The 18,609-nt window shown below is 36.6% G+C and overlaps 1 protein-coding gene and 1 non-coding gene across 3 annotated transcripts in view; one reads left to right on the plus strand and one right to left on the minus strand.

Annotated features, from left to right (window-relative positions):
* Nucleotides 1-12,874, minus strand: part of LOC579726 (carbohydrate sulfotransferase 1) — a 31,007-nt gene extending 18,133 nt beyond the window's left edge. The window contains exon 1 of one of the 2 annotated variants that reach the window (XM_779824.5): nucleotides 12,546-12,874. In XM_779824.5, coding sequence (XP_784917.1) covers nucleotides 12,546-12,552 — 7 coding nt within the window. In that variant the 5' untranslated portion in view covers nucleotides 12,553-12,874. Of the gene's footprint in view, nucleotides 1-2,091; nucleotides 2,115-12,545 lie in introns of those variants that run through there. The other variant, XM_011672179.2, reaches the window with a different exon arrangement.
* A 5,328-nt stretch (nucleotides 12,875-18,202) lies between these two features.
* TRNAA-UGC lies at nucleotides 18,203-18,274 on the plus strand. Its single transcript has one exon. It is a non-coding gene; the product is annotated as a tRNA-Ala (tRNA).
* The last annotated feature ends 335 nt before the right edge of the window (nucleotides 18,275-18,609 follow it).

Below are 18,609 nucleotides of genomic sequence, written 5' to 3' on the forward strand. Positions count from 1 at the left end.
CATTGGTTTCTCCCTATGTTGATTTTCTCTTCATATTTAGGGGCGAGTGGGGGCATTTGTAACTGGTTAGTGACCTCACTCAACTGGTATTGACCTAGTTCAAACCAGGTCGGTCATTTCTCAAGCTATACCTCAAGAAACAAAAATAAACGCAAAAATATTCCGATGCAAAGAACTGAAAGGTAACTGTATAACCCGTGTTCGCAATTTCGAGAATTTAGAGTTCACTTGTATTATTAATACGTTTCATTTCACTTGCCCGCGATCTTGAGATTGCACTCATAAAACAGATGTCATGGGGTCATTGGGTCACCTTCGAATTGACCTTACACTTGCTAGTTGGATCGACATGTTATAAATACGGGTCGGGTAACTCTTTATTTTCTCCCGTTCTTTCCCTTATCGTTCCTCAGAGTATGTCTTATGCTGGCTAATGACGGAAACTAAATCCTCGCAGTATCAAACAAAATCCTATCCAATGATTAAAAAATGAATAAAAGCGGAGGAAATTTGTGGCTTCAATACAATACTGTATCCTACACACAGTGGGGAAATAATGTCACAAACTTTACGACAGAGTTACCAAGTTGTACATGGATTTCAATAATCACTTCAATGCTAGATTTTCATATTAATTAAACAATAATAACTATATCAGAAGCTTTTCGATTTTCCTTATGTTTGACTATAGTATAGGTGAGGTCACAAGTCCTTACAGCTATCCATTGGTGTTCAAGCCTTCAAAGAACCATATCGATGCCCTCTCCCCCTTTCCTGAAAACTATTTGACCCCCATATTAAATCAAAGCGCACTAGTTTCAATTTCACGACCTTTCAGAACAGGATCGCGTTCTAATATTCTAGTTTCACAGTTAAGATGGACTAAAAGGAAGAGAAGACTTGATAGCCTTAAGAAAATACGGGAATATTTACCCCCAATTTGGTTGTATTTTCTTAAAGTAACATCTAATCCTACAGCAAAATTGGTCAGACAGAAAGCAGAAAAAATAGAAAATCAGATCGGTGAAAGCTTGAGAGAAATCGGACAAACGATTTTTGTAAAATTTACGATTTAAACAAAAATTGTAATCAATGTACGTTAGGGAATTTAAATTGGCTGAATCGGTAATGTCACTATGATGTACACTGTAGTGGCGGAAAACTCTCCAATTTCTTCCAATACAAGACATACAAAAAGTCTTTAAAAAAAAATTGTTTTCAAGATGTATAACTCCATTAACACAGGAATGTCTTTTGAGACACCCATATAACTTTCTTATTGTCATGATTATTGGTCAGATTTATTTCAAACTTTCTAGAGATTCTGTTTCTCATATTTTTTCTGCTTTCATACAAATGAACTCATTACAAGGGTTGGATTGCCGTTTAAATTCAGTAAAAAGGCAGTGGACAAATGCCAATCTTGGTCAAGTATCTACCAATTGAACTTGTATGCTCTGTAAACTCGCAGACTGCGCTACAAGGAAGAGAAATGATTGCGATGACAGTAATGACTGGCCAATTTGATGCATGGCTAGTGATCATCCGTAAAGTAGATAAATCAGCCACTCAAGTTCATGATGGTCTGGTATATACAGAGAGAGGTAACGTCTATTTACAGGAATAAAAATAAACATCTTAAATGCCTTGCTTCGCCTTTCAGCTTTCACAACACTATCATAGAAATCCATTTTTTCATTTGGATAAGCCAAGATGAATTAGGTGATGCATTATCGTTCATTAGGAGGAGGATTTTGTATAAAGTGGTATCTGGAGAAAGCAAATTTCGAAAGAAATCTCATTATCAAGATAAGTTGCCTTTATCGATTACAGATATATCAATTTATGTACGATCTTGATAGAAATAAGAAATCAAATACCATAGCTTTTTGCCTGGAGAAGAATTTTGTAAAGAATGATACATTACATACATACAATACTATAGATAATTAAATGATTATCACCTGCCCAAAAGTGTTCAGTCTCAACAAATCCATGCAGAACCATAGCCACAGTGTTTACTAACTTTACTTTGCTTTGATATGAATCTGTTCAAAAATTATTTTTCAAATCATATTTTTCTTTTCTTACCCAGGACGCGATGGCTCAGTGGTAGAGCAGTGATCTCGTAACCGGGAGGTCCAGGGTTCGAAACCAAGTCGATGCGCTATCGCCCTTTGGTACGACATTAATCCGCATTACCATGTCCATCGTGAAGGACTTAAAGCCGTCGGTCCCCTGGTTGCTTTTCTACAAGCATACACATCATTTCTTAGCAGTCAGGCAAACAAACAGACAAACAAAAATGAAGAATTTCTCCAACATTCCGTTCTGGATAAATGAATATTCTTCTGCTTTCTACAAAGCTTTGTGAGTACTCTATGGTTTAATGTGCTTTAAGTCGATTGTTCTATCTGATTGTCTTTTTTTAATGATTTATGTAGGCTAATATCAAATTCCTTTTGTATATTGTATGTAAAGTTATACGAGAGGGAGTTTTATGTTCTGATGAATTTATGCAGGTGGCCTACTTAAACAGACACGTGGCAGTACATTTAAAAATAAATAAAATAATTCTGGAGTCGTCACTCTTCCCCTTATTACATCTCGGAAGGCGGTCGTTAAGAGTCCCGCATTGTTGGCACTAATCAAGGAGGATTAGTTCATTTAAACCGGGGACAGTAACTGTCATGAGCTCGATTGGTGCCCCCTTTAACTTGTGAAGGAATCCGGACCCCAAACAGAAGCTAGTCACATCCGCAAACTCATTACCGCGCATTAAAGCAGCGCTGTGTTTTTACATGTGTCTATTGTCACCCCTAAGACCCGGTCACACCTACAAGTACTGACACAAGGCCGACTACACATCGAATAAAATATTAAATTAGCCCCAATAGCCAATATTTGGTCAGGTTGGAGTCGATATGGAGTCGATATGGCGGTGTGACTGATACCGGGGAGATGGGAGCGTCCCTGCTGAAACTACCCCCCCCCCCCCAAAAAAAAAAGGAAAAAAAGAAGGCCTCAATGCCCTATGGATGTACTTTACCTCTCACCACGTGTAATTATTACCTTGTTCTATTTCACTGGAGACGAGTCGTTAATTATGTAACGTAATCAGAAGGGTCGTTAGGGAAGTAGTTACGCTGTTTTATGAAGATTTTTATGATACCTGTATCAACATATTAAACAGCTCTTCAAGGAAAGGTAGAAGGGCGCCTGCAATTTACATAACCCATCTTAGCTTTCTATTATGTAATTACCTCTGTAATAAAGGAATAGGTGGGGAAAATAAACTGTTCATTATTATCCATTGCTTCTCATTCAATTTTTGAAATACATACGTCAACGATTTCTGGGGTAGGATTTCAGCGCTTGCTCCGATCAGGCGCATTTTCTTCCACTTGCGTCCCTGTATAGCTTTTGCCCGTTGTACATGGTGCGTCAATTCGGTGACGCAGGGTAGCGTCGCAACGGCTACTTACTTTACCGTAAATTAGCCCCGGTATTGACGCAATTACAATGATGCATCGTGCATGTGCGAGGTACAGGCATGATGACATTAGCCGGTGAGAGGAGGAAAATTTGACACAAATTAACCGACATTTATTTCTAACGAGGTCATTAAGTGATAACACGCAGAGACCGTACGACCGATAGATTACTCCAGCCCATGCAGGCTGGTACTAATTAATTCTAACTCGCAACCATTCTCAAACTGAGAAGCTTGTCATTGTATACTTGTATAACAAATTGTTGTAAGTGCACTATATTATTGTACTTAAGCTCTTTACCTTGAAATCAATCAAATAATTTGGCTGTCAACAGAATCTGTGAATGTTTGATGTCGGGGATGTAGCAATAATTGACAAATTCTCATTTGGTCCACTGCCGTTTGTTCCAATTGTCATATGGTCTAACATCATTTCTTGTCACATCATTTTAGTCTATCAACATTTTGGTCCAATTACTATTTTGACCAAATATAATTTAGTTTTATTAGTAGCAGCAAATGTTTTAATTACAAAAAAATTGGAGATGGGGAGGGCGGGAAGGAGTTAAAGAGAGCGAGAGAGAAAGGGAAGGGGGAGAGAGAGTGAGAATGTGAGAGAGAGAGAGAGAGTGAGAGGGAGAGAGAGAGAGAGAGAGAGAGAGTGAGAGGGGGAGGGGAGGGGGAGGGGGTGCGCGCCAAATGCATAAACCTCGACAGACAGATAAAATGCTGGATGCATATCATATTTGTATATTGTATATTGTATATTTGTAAAGCGCTTAGAGATATTGTATCAAGCGCTATATAACAGCTAATTTATTATTATTATTATTATTATTATTATTATTATATTCTATCTATAAGAGTTGGGAAACATATTGTTCTATTGGATTTAATTGTACCATTGATGTGGGCTTACGATGGTTTCAGTTTAAAGTCTTGCAACGCATATTATATACGAACGATCTACTGTTTAAAATGAATTTAGTCCCAAGAAAAGAATGTACATTTTGTAATGAACAGATTGAAACAGTTAAACATTTGCTATGTGATTGTACGCATGTTAAAAATATTTGGGGTAGGTTAGAACACTGGACTAATACTGGAACCGGAAATAAATTAACATTTTCATTACAAGATAAATTATTTGGTTTAAAAGGTTCAAATAATTATGCATTGAATTGTAAACTGATTGTGGTGCGACAGATGGTGTATACTTGCAAAATAAAGAAACAATTGCCCGACTTTGATAGTATTGGAGTTTCGATTATAAATTAATTCAAAAACGAAAAATATATTGCAAATTCGAATTGTAGAAATAATAAATTCACAAGAAAATGGTTTCAATTCAGGAATTTGTTTACTTAAAATGATATTTTTCTGTATTTGTTTTTCTTTCCATGAGTGTTAGAAATGAATTATTGATTTGTAAGTTTTCTGTTAACTCAACAGCTCAACAATACTTGTATCTTGAAAAGCCAATTTTATTTTATTTATGTTATTATGTAAATTACCTTGAATATATATTTTTGTATGTGTTTCAAATGAAAATCAATAAAATCCCTGTGGAGGGAAAAATATGGAGAAAAAAAATTATATTCTATCTCTTAATATTTGAAAGAGTTGAATGTTGGCTCCCCTTAGAGGCATCACGATGAACGTTTGTTATGGATGAATAATGATTGAACATCATCTTAGAGAGAGAAATCGAAATATAATATAATAACTAATGTGTTTTTTATAGAGAATGAAAATAAACGAATCGAATTGAATTGAACTCTTGCAGGTAATATAGGCCTACTCACGACCTTTGTATTGATTTCCATAGTTCAGGCCGAATTAACAAGGGGTCTTTGTGGCATTGTTTTTTTTCGCCGACTGAATAAAAGCCGAAGGTTGCACAACAACAACAGCCGAAAGTTACAATTTTATAAACAACACTCTTACTAGTTTGAACACTTGAATCTCTAGCGGATATTGATCCTATCTTTTTCCTCGCTCTGTCTCACGCCAAATGCATTAACCTCGACAGAAAAATAAAATACAGGTGCATATCATATCGATCTCTTAATATTTGAAAAATAACGTGTGTTATGGATGATTAATGATTGAACATCCTCCTAGAAATCGAAATATAATATAATAACTATTGCAAGTAAATATAGGCCTACTCACGACCTTAATTTGTATTGATTTCGATAATTAACGCCGAGTGAACAAGGAATTATCTTTGTTGCATTATTTTTTTTCGCTGACTGAACAAATTAAGCCGAAGGTTACACAGGAACAACAGCCGAAAGTTACACATAATTATGAAAACAAAAATCTTATTAATATTGATTTGAACACTTGAATCTCGAGCGGATATTGATCCCTATAATTTCCTCTCACGCCATTTTGGTTTTTCATCCGAAATGTGCTCCCATTTTTGAGGTTGGATGTATGTCTAGCTGTAGATGGTAATGGGCATTCCAGACAAGTACAGTCACCAATAGGCCAGACTTGGTCGTTGGTATGCGGTCACAGTAATGCTATAAGCGGCTATACTCATTTTCTTGTACATGTCTATTCTGAAGTTAAATATATCAACAGAGCGACAAGTTCATGTCACTGTGACGCAGAGAAGTAAATTCACTGTTTGAGAAGTCATAATTTAGAGATCATTTCATATGTAGTTGAATACACTCCAAAATAGTTATTGAAGTACTCTAACTTTTGAGAGTGATTTCCCATTTTTAAAGGCATCGTTTAACAATGTTAAATATGAGATGCATGGCCCTACGTGTTATCAGTGTCTGTGATATGGTGTAAGATTGAAGCCCTAAACAAATGCGCTTCATAATCATCAAGAAGTGCCTCAAAAAAGTAAAAAAACGTTGAGTGCATGACCTCTTTTACCATACTCGTTTCCCTCAATAGACTTTAGTGTTATGAAAACCGTTTATGGCAAACGCAAAATTTAATTTCGATTTTTAATCATAAATATCTTGATAATCAGACAGGCGATCGGCTTGTAAAAGTCATGGGGTTCCTGAATGACACAAAGGTTTATAATTATCATTGCAGCATGAGCTATAAAATCAAGTATTTTTTAAAAGGATCTAAGACAAAGTTACCGGATCCCTTTAACAGTTCTTTGAAACTTCGGAAATGAAAAACAAAGTATATAGGACCTGGACCAACACGGGTGGCCCCCGAAATTCAAAAGAAACGTAAAGTTCTATAAACCAGGGAAGTGAGACATAAACAGACCTGGTCACGGAAACCTAATAAACAATGAACGAAGGGGGTAATCAGACGGCATTATAATTTAAGGCGTGTGTTTCAGATACAATACAATGCATAGATTATTTGTTACCAAAAAAGAAAAGATAAGTTCATTCAGACTATGGGGCTATCAGGTAATCAGATTAATTAATCGAAACAAATCTGGCGCAAATCGCCATTACAAACATTTAACAACGCTTGAATAAATATACTCATTAAAAAATGTCGGCTGACGGGTACAAAGCGGGTACATTCTCTAATCTCTAGTGTGATATTCGTCTACAATATCACAAAATAAGTGAGCTCACAATTCTTTTATCTTAAGACTTTACAATTGGTTCTTGTTAATCTCTAAAGCTGAATAATGGTAGATGATTAATTTGTTTGCTTGTTTGCACATCGACAGGTAATAAAAGATGTGGACCTACTAGACTCACACACAACCAATTCGGTCGAACTCATTAGGTTGTTCCACAAAACCACTACCTCAGATTTAATATGAGGAAATAACTCTGCATGACTCATGTCCATTACATGCGTAGGCATATGGATTTCTGATTGGTGATGTTTTTGAGCGATCTCAAGAGAATTTCGTATCGGCATGGCAGTTTCAAATTACAACTCACTTAATCAACTTTTTGTCCTCCATTTTTTCTTCATACAGTAATCCCCCCTCAAATTTCTTTAATCTTCTGTAAAGTATCCTTCCAGCCATGGAACCTACGACAAGGTATAGTATAATAGGGTCCATGTTCCAACTGACCCGTTATCACTGTCAGGGCGTAATAAAAAAATTCACTTGCCGTCCTTCATTTAAACTACACGTACTATCACTAAGGGTCAGGTAGAGTGGGTAGAGAGAGAGAGAGAGAGAGAGAGAGAGAGAGAAGGATCGCGGGACAGAGATATATAAATGCATAAAGAAAGAGAAATGTTACTTGTATATTGAACACCTTGATATTTTGGGTTGACCTACAAACCGGTCCGACAACCATGGTCACTTCGACCCATAAACCATCAGGTCCACTCAGTCTTACACCCATCCCGGATAATGAAACGGATAAAGAACAACAAAAACCGAACAAAATGAAATGAGGTCCGATAATTCCAGCCTTACGCCCCCAAGAGAAACGAGTAAGGAATAACAAATTATTTTAATCATCATAACAAGAGCCGAACAAAATTCAAATGAAGACGCACTATTATTTGGGGTGGACCTAAAAACTGGTCCGACAATTATGATCACTTCGACTCCTAAACTCAAATTCTTACATCTATTTCCAAGAGAAACGGATAAGGAATAAGCTATTCTTTTAATCATCATAACAACACTGAACTACAAAATTCAAATGAACGCATATTAATTATTAATATAATTGAGGTTGCCCCCTAAGGCAGGATGAGGGGCGGAAACTGGCTCGACAACCGAGCGAGGTCTCCTCAGAGTCAAAATAAACCTTGTCGGATATGACTGGATGATATTGCTATCATAGAAGACATGCTTGCACCATGGAGTTACTAGCCTAGTAACTCCATGCTCGCACCGAGACTAAGTACAGACTCTACTGTATTACGGAGCCGTTGCATGCAGTATAGATCTGCAAAGTTGGTAGCTCATCTGGCTTTGCATTTCTTATCACAGTGTGGAGGCATGTATACTATAAGTTGATAACAAACTATAGCTAGCGATGCAGCTCTCTCCTCTACTACTTCCAAACTCTGGAACAGGCGCCCTCCTCAACTTAAATCATCACCAAGTTACCTAGTAGAAACATTCAAACAGAGTTTGAAGATATCTGTTCTCAAATCATATGCCTTTATTATTAAAACACATACTGTCACTGCTTGGTAACTTGTATAGTCAAACTCTTATCATTGACTCATTGAAGGCATCTCAAGCGCTTTGTACCCGTGGAAGATTATAAACTATAATAATTACATGCATAACGCAGGAGCCTCACTCAAAATAACTTGGAGACGATGGGCAGGGAGTTGGGCGGGGGTAGTAGCAGAGACTTATAGACAGTTTTGTGTATCGCACATCCGTTATTAGTTATTACATGAAGTTAACTGTATTTGATAGTAAATGCGTACAGGCCAGTATCAAATTACATGATATATTTGAAAATTGGAAGTATATAGGGTTACAAAACATGAATCTCAATTATCTCACATAAACGTTATCATCAGCAGAACTGTACTTTGATAGTATAAGATTTCACGTCCATTTTAACACCGTTTTCATTCAAATCGATATAAGTTGTGCACTTCAATTCGTCCCATATAAATTATCTGGGATCGCACAAAATAATGTCAAAGAATTAGTCTTTAATGTCATTCAAGTTAGACAATTAACACTTTAAATCCATCTTTTTTCGTCAGATTTCATTCGAATAGTCCATATTCGTAATACTAGCCTCACCAAAATTGCTAGGACTGCGTAGTATGATATTCTGGATTCAAAACTGCTTAAAGACTTTTTGATTTTGCCGACAACCTCCTAAAAATACACGAGTTTTCTGACAAGAACTATGGATTCGCCGACAAAAAATGTTGTAAAGGAATGACACCCCTATTCTTCAAAAGAAACACTCCTACGTATTGTATGATACTTCGAATGGGAATGCTCTATTGGAGTAGAGAACCCTTCGGTAATATCCCTACCTCCAGCGCCCTTTTGGTGTCTGGTTGGTACAATGTGTCCATTCATCAGAGTTTTGTAAAACAACAATGCTCGTTTACGTTTTAAACAACCCAACACAATTGTTTGGTAGCTGGGTCTATTATCAAAGGGTTTTATTGAACACGAAGTGTGAGGCATCAAGAACGAAGGGGAAAAAAGAGAGATAGAGGGTTGACTTGTCTTACAAATCATCACACAGACTGGCCTTGAAATATATATATTGAAAATGTTCAGAGAAATATGTCCGAAGAGATGCAGAGTGAATATAGTAGAAAATATACAATAATTCAAAAACGCTATATAGGTGGAATACACGAGAGGCATGGATTGAACTTTCTGAAGTTCAATCCAATCTTGTGTATTCTATCTAGCGTTTTTGAATTAACATATTTTCCATTTTTTTATATATATTTTATATGAAATTAAATATAGGGCTATGTATATATAGACTAAGTCACTAAAGAGAATAATTCTTGCGAGTCTCATGCTAATGTTACCTAACTGTTTATTATTCTAAGTAAACAACATTTTTGGAAGGCCTCTTTCCTTTTCAGGTGAAGAACATACAATAATAGCATAAGCTATACATCTACAGCAGGGAGGGTTAATAAAACAGTCATATCAACAATTCTGAATCGTCTGGTTGTGTATGCATGGGCAAGTGGCACCAAGTGCAAGGTATTTTGTCTCACAAGTTACAGAGTGCAGACATCACCATCCGTTTTGATATGAATATTCCATCAAGTTCAGTTCACAACCCTGTCGAACCTTTAATCAGCCCAAATGACAAGGAAAACAACAGATACGTTTACGTTAAGTTATGTTTACTATTTATTATTCTATAACGTATGGGACAGCAAATGACCTAATTATTATCTTGGACTTCCCAACATAGTTTATGAACAAGTGCCGAACGCATGGGACTTGCAAGGAAGACGCACTATATTCAGGCTTCCTTCCGGCACTTAATGATGCCAATATGCCAAGTTTTGTTTTGGCTGCTTGCACGATACTTTCCTATAGTAACCCCGTAATAGCATGTACATGTAGTCATGTAGTATTATTTGAGGTTTATGGTCGGGTTTGAAATGGAATAGATGAGTATATAGAGATGAATCAGGAATATGGAGAAAGGTTCTTTCGTGTTTCGTCCTACTGAGGATAAGTTGTAGGGTGTTGAGGGGGTGAAGTCCTGAAAAGCACTAGTAGTAATCAAATCTAGAGAGAGAAGGGGTGAGAAAGAGAGAAGGGGAGGGGAGAGAAAGAGAGAAGGGAGGGGAGGGAAAGAGAGAAGGGAGGGGGATACACGACTCGAACTACTTGACTGTTCGTTTTCAGGAACATGGCATGTCGTATAATTATATCATGTTCCAAGCATGGCCCTCGCGTACACAGATAACGCGTGGCGCGTGCGCCACGCGTTCCTGACGGGCCCGACCTAGCGCCACGCGTTCTTTAAAAAAAAAAAAAAAAAAAAAAAAAAAAATCATTTTTTTTTTTTTTTTTTTTTTGGTGAAAAATCTGAAAATTTCGGATTTTCTGGTCCTAGAAATCCCCCAAAAACAGAATATTCTGAATTATTCGAAAGGGTTGGCAGGTATGGACTATTAAAAATTCATCAAATTACTTGTAATACTTGTAAAAAAATAAATTTAAATTAAAAAAAAAAAAAAAAAAAAAAAAAAAAATCAAATTTTTACTTTTTTTTTTTTTTTTTTTTTGGGGGGGGGGGGGTCAAATTTTCCCTTGGGTCGCGCCACGCGTTTTTAATTTCTTGGCGAGAGGCCTGGTTCCAAGTATGTTCCACGTTGAGCTGACTATGTCTGGCTATATGAACATCTAAATGGGTATGTACAGCGTTTAACTTCAAGTCAATGGCCATGTCGGTGCTCCTTGCCTGCGACACGTTTGAAAGAAATTGTCTCCAAGCTCCATTCATGCCCAGTCCGGTGGGACAATATAACACCCTCGAGTTTAGAAACGAAACATGAAAGCCAACACCTAGCCTTTACTCGTCGCTTCTGTTTTCTTTTCTTTCTACTATATACGACTGTCATTGACGAGAACGTACGATATCAAATGAAAAGATTATAGTAAAAATTAAAAAAAACATAGAGGGGGGGGGGGGGGGTATCACTGTCACACAATAAATGCCATTGTTTTTCTTGTGAAGTTGTGAGTATGTTGTATTAAAGTAGTAGTAGTAGTGAAGGTCTGTTAAACTATACTATTTGTTTCAAATTTTTGGTGAATTTGGGGCTCCCAACAATTTAGACGGGGGGAGGGGGGGGGGGCTTTAAAAGTGTAAAGCCTTCGCCTGTCCCTAGATAAAATCGCAATTCTAAAAAGGAGAGATATTCTTCGAAAGAGATTTGAATATGATAGTCCCTGTTTGAGAGCCTGGCTGTTTACTATAGGACATAGGCATGCTACACGAAACTTGACGATAGAGCTGAATGTTATGATCGGGCTTCAGCTTCATGTATGTATGATGTATTACTAAATCCTTGGATATGATAGGCCTACAGCTACAGTAAAGTTTCCATTACAGGCCTTGGCCTGGTAAAAACAGACCGCTATTTAGGAAACTTTAAATTACAAGCAACTATTATGTTTGATATGACTGGGCAGGAAACCGGAAATAGCCGATTGTCACATAATTAATAATTCACCGATACTATTCACATGTTCACGACCATAAATAATGGTGAGAGGAAAACAAAAGAACAGCCAAAATCACAGTACAGTATTGAGTATATCCGCTGTATAAACTCTTCAAATATTCCAATTCCGACAAGGCAGTGTGATAATGAAACATTTTAACATATGATATGTAGTAAATTTATCCAATTTAACAGGAGTGCCCGATGATATGGGAACAATTTTCGGAGATAAAAAGAAGTGCTTATAATGTATGTCCTACACTATAACAGGAGTACCCCTTTATCTGTTACCCAATTCAGCTGCTATTATTATGCGGAGACTCATGTCCATTGTAAACTTCCTGAAAACTTTGCTTGATTACATCCCATGATGTAGGTGGAAAAAAACAAATAGACCCTCTATAACAGTAAAAGAAGAAAGAATAGAAGAAAAACTTACCAGTCATTGAAGACTTGACCTAAATTCCTCAATGATTGACACACTATGAGATGAAAGATGTAAAAAGGTATCCCATTTTTTTGCTCGCTCTTTTACATCATTCTTCACTCCTGAATGAGCTGGAGAATGAGTATTACCGTGATCACACAACTTATGGCACGAGCAAGCCTCCCACAAGCACTACTGTGTTGTCTCCGTACGTATTTATTTGAGAAGCACGTTCGGAATTAGCCCCCGCTGCTAGTGACCTTTCCCGAACTTAACTGGGGAGTGCAATGATTCTTTTCCGTCTCGATGATGAACCTTTGCCTGAAACATGGAATGACCTGTGGTTCTCAGCTGAGCGAACGGACGAGCGGACGTGATCAAAGTGTGCGCGCACACGTACTAACTTTGGGGAACAGTTATGTACAGTAGTTTGCGAGAAGTTGATACAAGTTTTGATGTTGTTTTGGTATTTGTATTTCTTCCAAAATGTTGACACGCTTTTGTCAACAACAAAACAAATGAAAAAAATAATTTTTCATTTACACGTATTCCATTCTCAGCTAAAATTTTGAATTTATTTTTTAATATAAGTTAGAGATAAAAGTAATAAGTATATCTTGTAAAGGCCTTATATGCTTATATCAAAATAGGTAGGCATCCACAAATTCACCATCAATACGATCCCCAAAACCTTTAAAAACCAACTTAATATTTCAGTAGTCTTGTGTGTCACATCTTAAAATGTGTTAAAATCACAAAGACATGTACATAATCCGATTCCTATAATAATATTATAATAAAGTCATTTTTATATAGCGCATAATCATTCTCTATGCGCTTTACAACACTCTCTTATACAATATATTACATGATTAATCTAAAGATATAGATATGTATGAATTAACAGAAATACATATCGTATAAAATGATGGCAATATAATAGAATATTAAAATAACCAAGTCAGTTGATTTTTCGAAAATCTTTGCGATCGCACTCATCCTGAATTAGCCACTGTTACGACGTGTTTATTATGCCGTTAATACGTAGCGTAAAATTAATACCTCTAAGATTTTGATAACGATTATGGGGATGATGATGGTGACGACGTTCATGATGATTATGCTGCTGGTGATGGTGAGGGTGGTTGTGACGATGATGATGAATGTTGATGATGGTTGATTTATGACGATGATTAAAGGTACTATGTCCCTTTTGCAGCCAACCTCAAATTCTGTAGAAATTTTGCAGGAATTATGAATATGTCATGTATGTCCTATCTGTGAAATTTAAACGTTAGCAGTGTCCTCTTATTCAAATTATGCAAGGAAACCCGTTTACTTGCTAGACTTCACTGTCAGACACTATTGAGTGACTGACTGGCTTTTTTTCTTCTTTGGTAATAACATACATGAAAAGAGTTGTAAAGGGTACATGAGCATTTGTCTACATCAATAACCCACTTCTTGTGATGGCCAAGATTAAACTGATTGAATCTTTGCGCAGCATAAAACGTATGACCATTCGGTACAATTGTCTGAAATCAAGACTATTAATTTTGGGCTCTATAGCCCTAAAGTCGATTTGACAACTAATAGTCATTATTTCCCACTTTAAGACATTTTCAAGCCCCATCTTTTTTAGGGAAGTTCTAAATAAGTATTATCTTTCAAATGCAGTTGGAATTTAACTTTTTCATTTTTTTGGCCTGCAAATGGGACATAGTACCTTTAAGAAGTTTGTGAGTAGGCCTGTAGTGATTATAATGATGAGGATATTACTGATGATTGCTGTGATGGTGATGATAATGATGACGATGATTGAGGATGACGATAATGATGGTGACGATTTTGATTTTGATGTTGGTGACGATGACGATGATGATGATGATAAGGATGATGTTGATCATAGTGATGATAATGATGATGATAATAATGATGATTGCTGTAATGGTGATGATAATGATGACGATGATTGAGAATGACGATAATGATTGTGACGATATTGATTTTGATGTTGGTGACGTGGGCGATGACGATGATGATAAGGATGATGTTGATCATGACAATGATGGTGATGATGAAGAAGTTGATGTTGAATATCAGAATTACACTGGTCGTGAGAAAGTTCGGCATGTACAATGAGGAACGTATTACTCATTATGCCTGTACTTATACTTACAGCATCATGCTCTCATAGAGCCTCTGTCGCATATAAAATAAAAGTTGCAACAAAACGTGGGTTGTGCGTATCACTTTATACTCTAATAATCTCTGTAATATACACCGTTGTGCTTAGGGGTTCTATTTCTGCAAACTCACATGAAACTCCTCTTATTATGCCCTCGGGCGTATTGAATCTTGAACTTACAACCTGACCCTGAACGAACAAGTTCGCATTGCCAATATTATGTTTCCCTTACTCCAAGAATTGAAGCTGTTCTAGCACTTTTCTATTCTTAATTCTTGAAGAGGTACTAGCCATTTCTGATATTTTGTTTAATATGGATGGGAAATTCTTGTACACATAATAATATTATACGACTAATTTGTGAGGCGGACGGGCACGTCGCTAGTAAATTGAGAACAGTCAAAGCAGTGGACTAAGAACTTTTCTTAACATTTTCTTGAGCAAATGCAGACAGACTAGAGAAAAGGGAGAAAGTAGTTGCAGTACATTGTATTTACGTTACCTCTGACTTTTCACTGTGCTTTAATTTGGCCATGCGAACAGCGCGACAGACGCCGAAACTATACCTAGTTAATATCATGCTGCGATCTGGGTTATTTTTGTCTTCCCTTTTTCAGATTTTATCATCAACACATGGTTGAAGCTCATTATATACTAACAAATTGAATAATGTGCTCGAATTGGTTGAGGAAAAATAAATCTTACTATCATTACCAGTGGTGGATTTAGGGGAGGGGCAGAGCGAACTGGTCCATGCCCCCTCCCCTTCCCTGTTTTGAAACCCAAGTGACTTCGAAATTGTGCTCTTTCCCAATAATTTGGAGGTAATTAATCAGCAGATTTAAGGAATGCTGTGCCCCCTCTTTTTCCAACAAATCTTGGATCCGCGGACTGATATGCCCATCGCAGGAGGGGCGGAGGATGAAAATAAGAAGGGGGTATTAAGTACACAGTAATGATTGAGGGTAGACGAGAGAGATCGAGAGGGGGGGGGGAGAAAGTTGGAGGTGAAGGAGAGGGTTGGGATAAAGATATATAGAGAGAGGAAAGAGAAAAGAGGGGGGGGGGGGGGGAGAAGGAAGGGTCAAGATGAAGAGGAGGAATAGTGAGCATATGTAGGGGTGGGAAGGGGAAGAATTAAGGGATAGATAGAGGTAATGACCAGTGCCCCCCCCCCCCCGTAAAGAAAAAAAAATTATCATTCTCATTATCTTTTTTAACCCTACGTTAACTGGGGGGGGGGGTCAATTTGACCCCCCCCCCCCCCCTGTAGAAATTTCACGACTACTCCGAAACCGCGGCAGGTATAAAATTTTCCTCTCCTGACTTTTTACTTTCGAGTCTTACGCATCTTTTAAAACAATTTTTTTGAAAATCGGACCTACGGTTACAAGGTCGCGTGACCTTTTGTCTTTGCATGTCAGCCCGAAAATCGCTCATATTCGTGATTTGTGTACAAAACATATGTAAAAGTCATTTTTCCTAAAAATAGATAAAACATTGGTTATTCAGTCTTGTTTAAAGTTTAGATGTTTGTTTTGGGGTCAAAATAGTTGAATTGTAGTAATAAATGAAATAAAACAACAAAAACAATAAAATACAAAAGTTAAAAAAACAATGAAATACATAAGAAATTATAAAAACAAGAGATAACATAAGGAATAACCTGGCTCTTCCAATTTTTTATGTTGTATTATTATTCCAAATGGTCTAATAAATATATGTAGTGAAAAAGAATACTTAAATATGAATAATCTATGATTTATGGGCTGAAATGTGAATTTTATGACCTTATTTGCATAAATTACCATAAATATGCAAATGAGTGAATTTTTCAAAAATTTGAAATTACCATAGTATTCTATACACTTCACTTGACATGCATGCAAATTTTCGCGGCGATCGGCGGTGAAACGGCCGAGATCTTAGGGGGGGGGGGGTCAAATTGACCCCCCCCCCCCCCCCAGTAAAAACCTGGTCTGAAATAGCCCAGTTAAAATAGGGTTAAAGTGGCTGCAGAACTTCACCGTTGTCACCGATGCTGAATTTTTAGTGCCACATAATATTATTAAGTTGATTTTGCTTGAAACTTTCAAACCTTATATCATTACATTACATTACATTACATTACCAGATAGTGGGCTGATCGTTAAATCAAATAAAGCTTTGCCGGATACAAGTGATTTTTTTAAACAAAACAACATGAATATAAATACCTTATTTTCCCGAGGTCTCGATCTACCGGCCGCCTCTGTGCATGGCTCATCTTCGTCAAGTGCGGGCGACAAAGAGGAAACGAGGAACCAACAGACAGGGTCATTCAAGCTTATAACGTGCTATTCTGAAAAGCCCAGAAAGCTTTGAAAGGGAGACCTAATAAATAGATAAAATCGTACCTTTTTTTTCGTGAACAGAGCCTATCTCCGCTCTGGGACGTCTTCGTTTTATCCATTTTCCATCTGCACACTGTTATGCAAAGTTTCTCTAAAATACTCTAAAAATGTGTTCGGGGTAGCTGGAAAATACGAATGGAAGATTTCGAGGCAATTTATCATCTTGTTCTGCAATTATCATGATGTGATTTGTTAGGACTGGGAGTAGATGTTTTAACAATTTGAACCGCACCTACCTAGAAAAATATTCAAAACTTGGGTCAGGTAATTCATTTTGTTGTGAACAAATTTGAAAATTATTTCATAAATTGTAATTAATTATAAAGCTCTTTATCACGTCTTATAGGTTCCTAAAAAAGTTCTTTTTACAGATGGAATTTCATTAAACTTAAATAACGCATCGTTTATACATATATATATATATATATATATATATATATATATATATATATATATATATATATTCATTAATTTATCTATTTAAATCATACACTTGTTCAATTTGTTTGCATACTTTTTGAACAAGGGTTGGTCTTGACAACCTGAAACGGTTGCCCGAGGCTTGACCGAAGTAGCAACAAGTAATATTGTATTGTTCATTCATCAATTATATTTTAATGGAATACCTCGTGAATAAGTCCCAAGGAAAGAAATATCCATATATTTGAATATGTTAGTAAACTGATCTACATTATTTGAAAATACATATGAAAATTATAACATGTTTATACGTTGCGACTTACGTGGGTTACGAATAGTTGCATTTCAATGGTCAGAATGTATTTTGCATACATTATGTGCTGTTACTATAGGTAGAAAAAGTTTTGATGTCTGTCCTTTCTATAGCAAGCAACAAGTCAGTTTAAGTAATTCGCATTCTGACTATTGAAATACAACTACCAAACTACAGGTGACTTAAATGATGAGTATTGAGGCACTCATCAAAGACTATGTATTACATTTTAATAGATGAGGTGAATGGCCTTTCAGATTTAGAACCAAAAATATATTTGAATTAATTATTCATAATCACACTGGCAACCCTCATTATAAAATTAAAAATATTTGTCGGGTGAGTAACCAGTCAAGGGGGTATAGCTCAGTGGTAGAGCGCTCGCTTTGCATGCGAGAGGCCTCGGGTTCGATCCCCGATACCTCCAAAGTCTTTTTTTTGGGGGGGGGGATAGAGAGAGAGGAAGGCCGGTTTACGATCATATTCAAATTTGATGCATACTTTTTAAACAAAGGTGGTCTTGACAACCTGAAAGCTTGCCCGAGACTTGCCCGACATATTCATCAAAAATATTTTAATAGAATACCTCGTCACTAGGTTCCCAATAATGAAACATCCATATATTTTGAATATAGTAAACCGGTAATTTGGCACGGTAAGGCCAGCTTACGAATCACCACATATTTGAAAATACAAATGAAATTTATAATATGTTACGAGACGAATTATGCTATTTCAATGGTCAGAATGTCTATTGCATAT

This window comes from Strongylocentrotus purpuratus, unplaced genomic scaffold, assembly GCF_000002235.5.
Source record: "Strongylocentrotus purpuratus isolate Spur 01 unplaced genomic scaffold, Spur_5.0 spur5_scaffold_8, whole genome shotgun sequence".
Classification (NCBI taxonomy): Eukaryota; Metazoa; Echinodermata; class Echinoidea; order Camarodonta; family Strongylocentrotidae; genus Strongylocentrotus; species Strongylocentrotus purpuratus.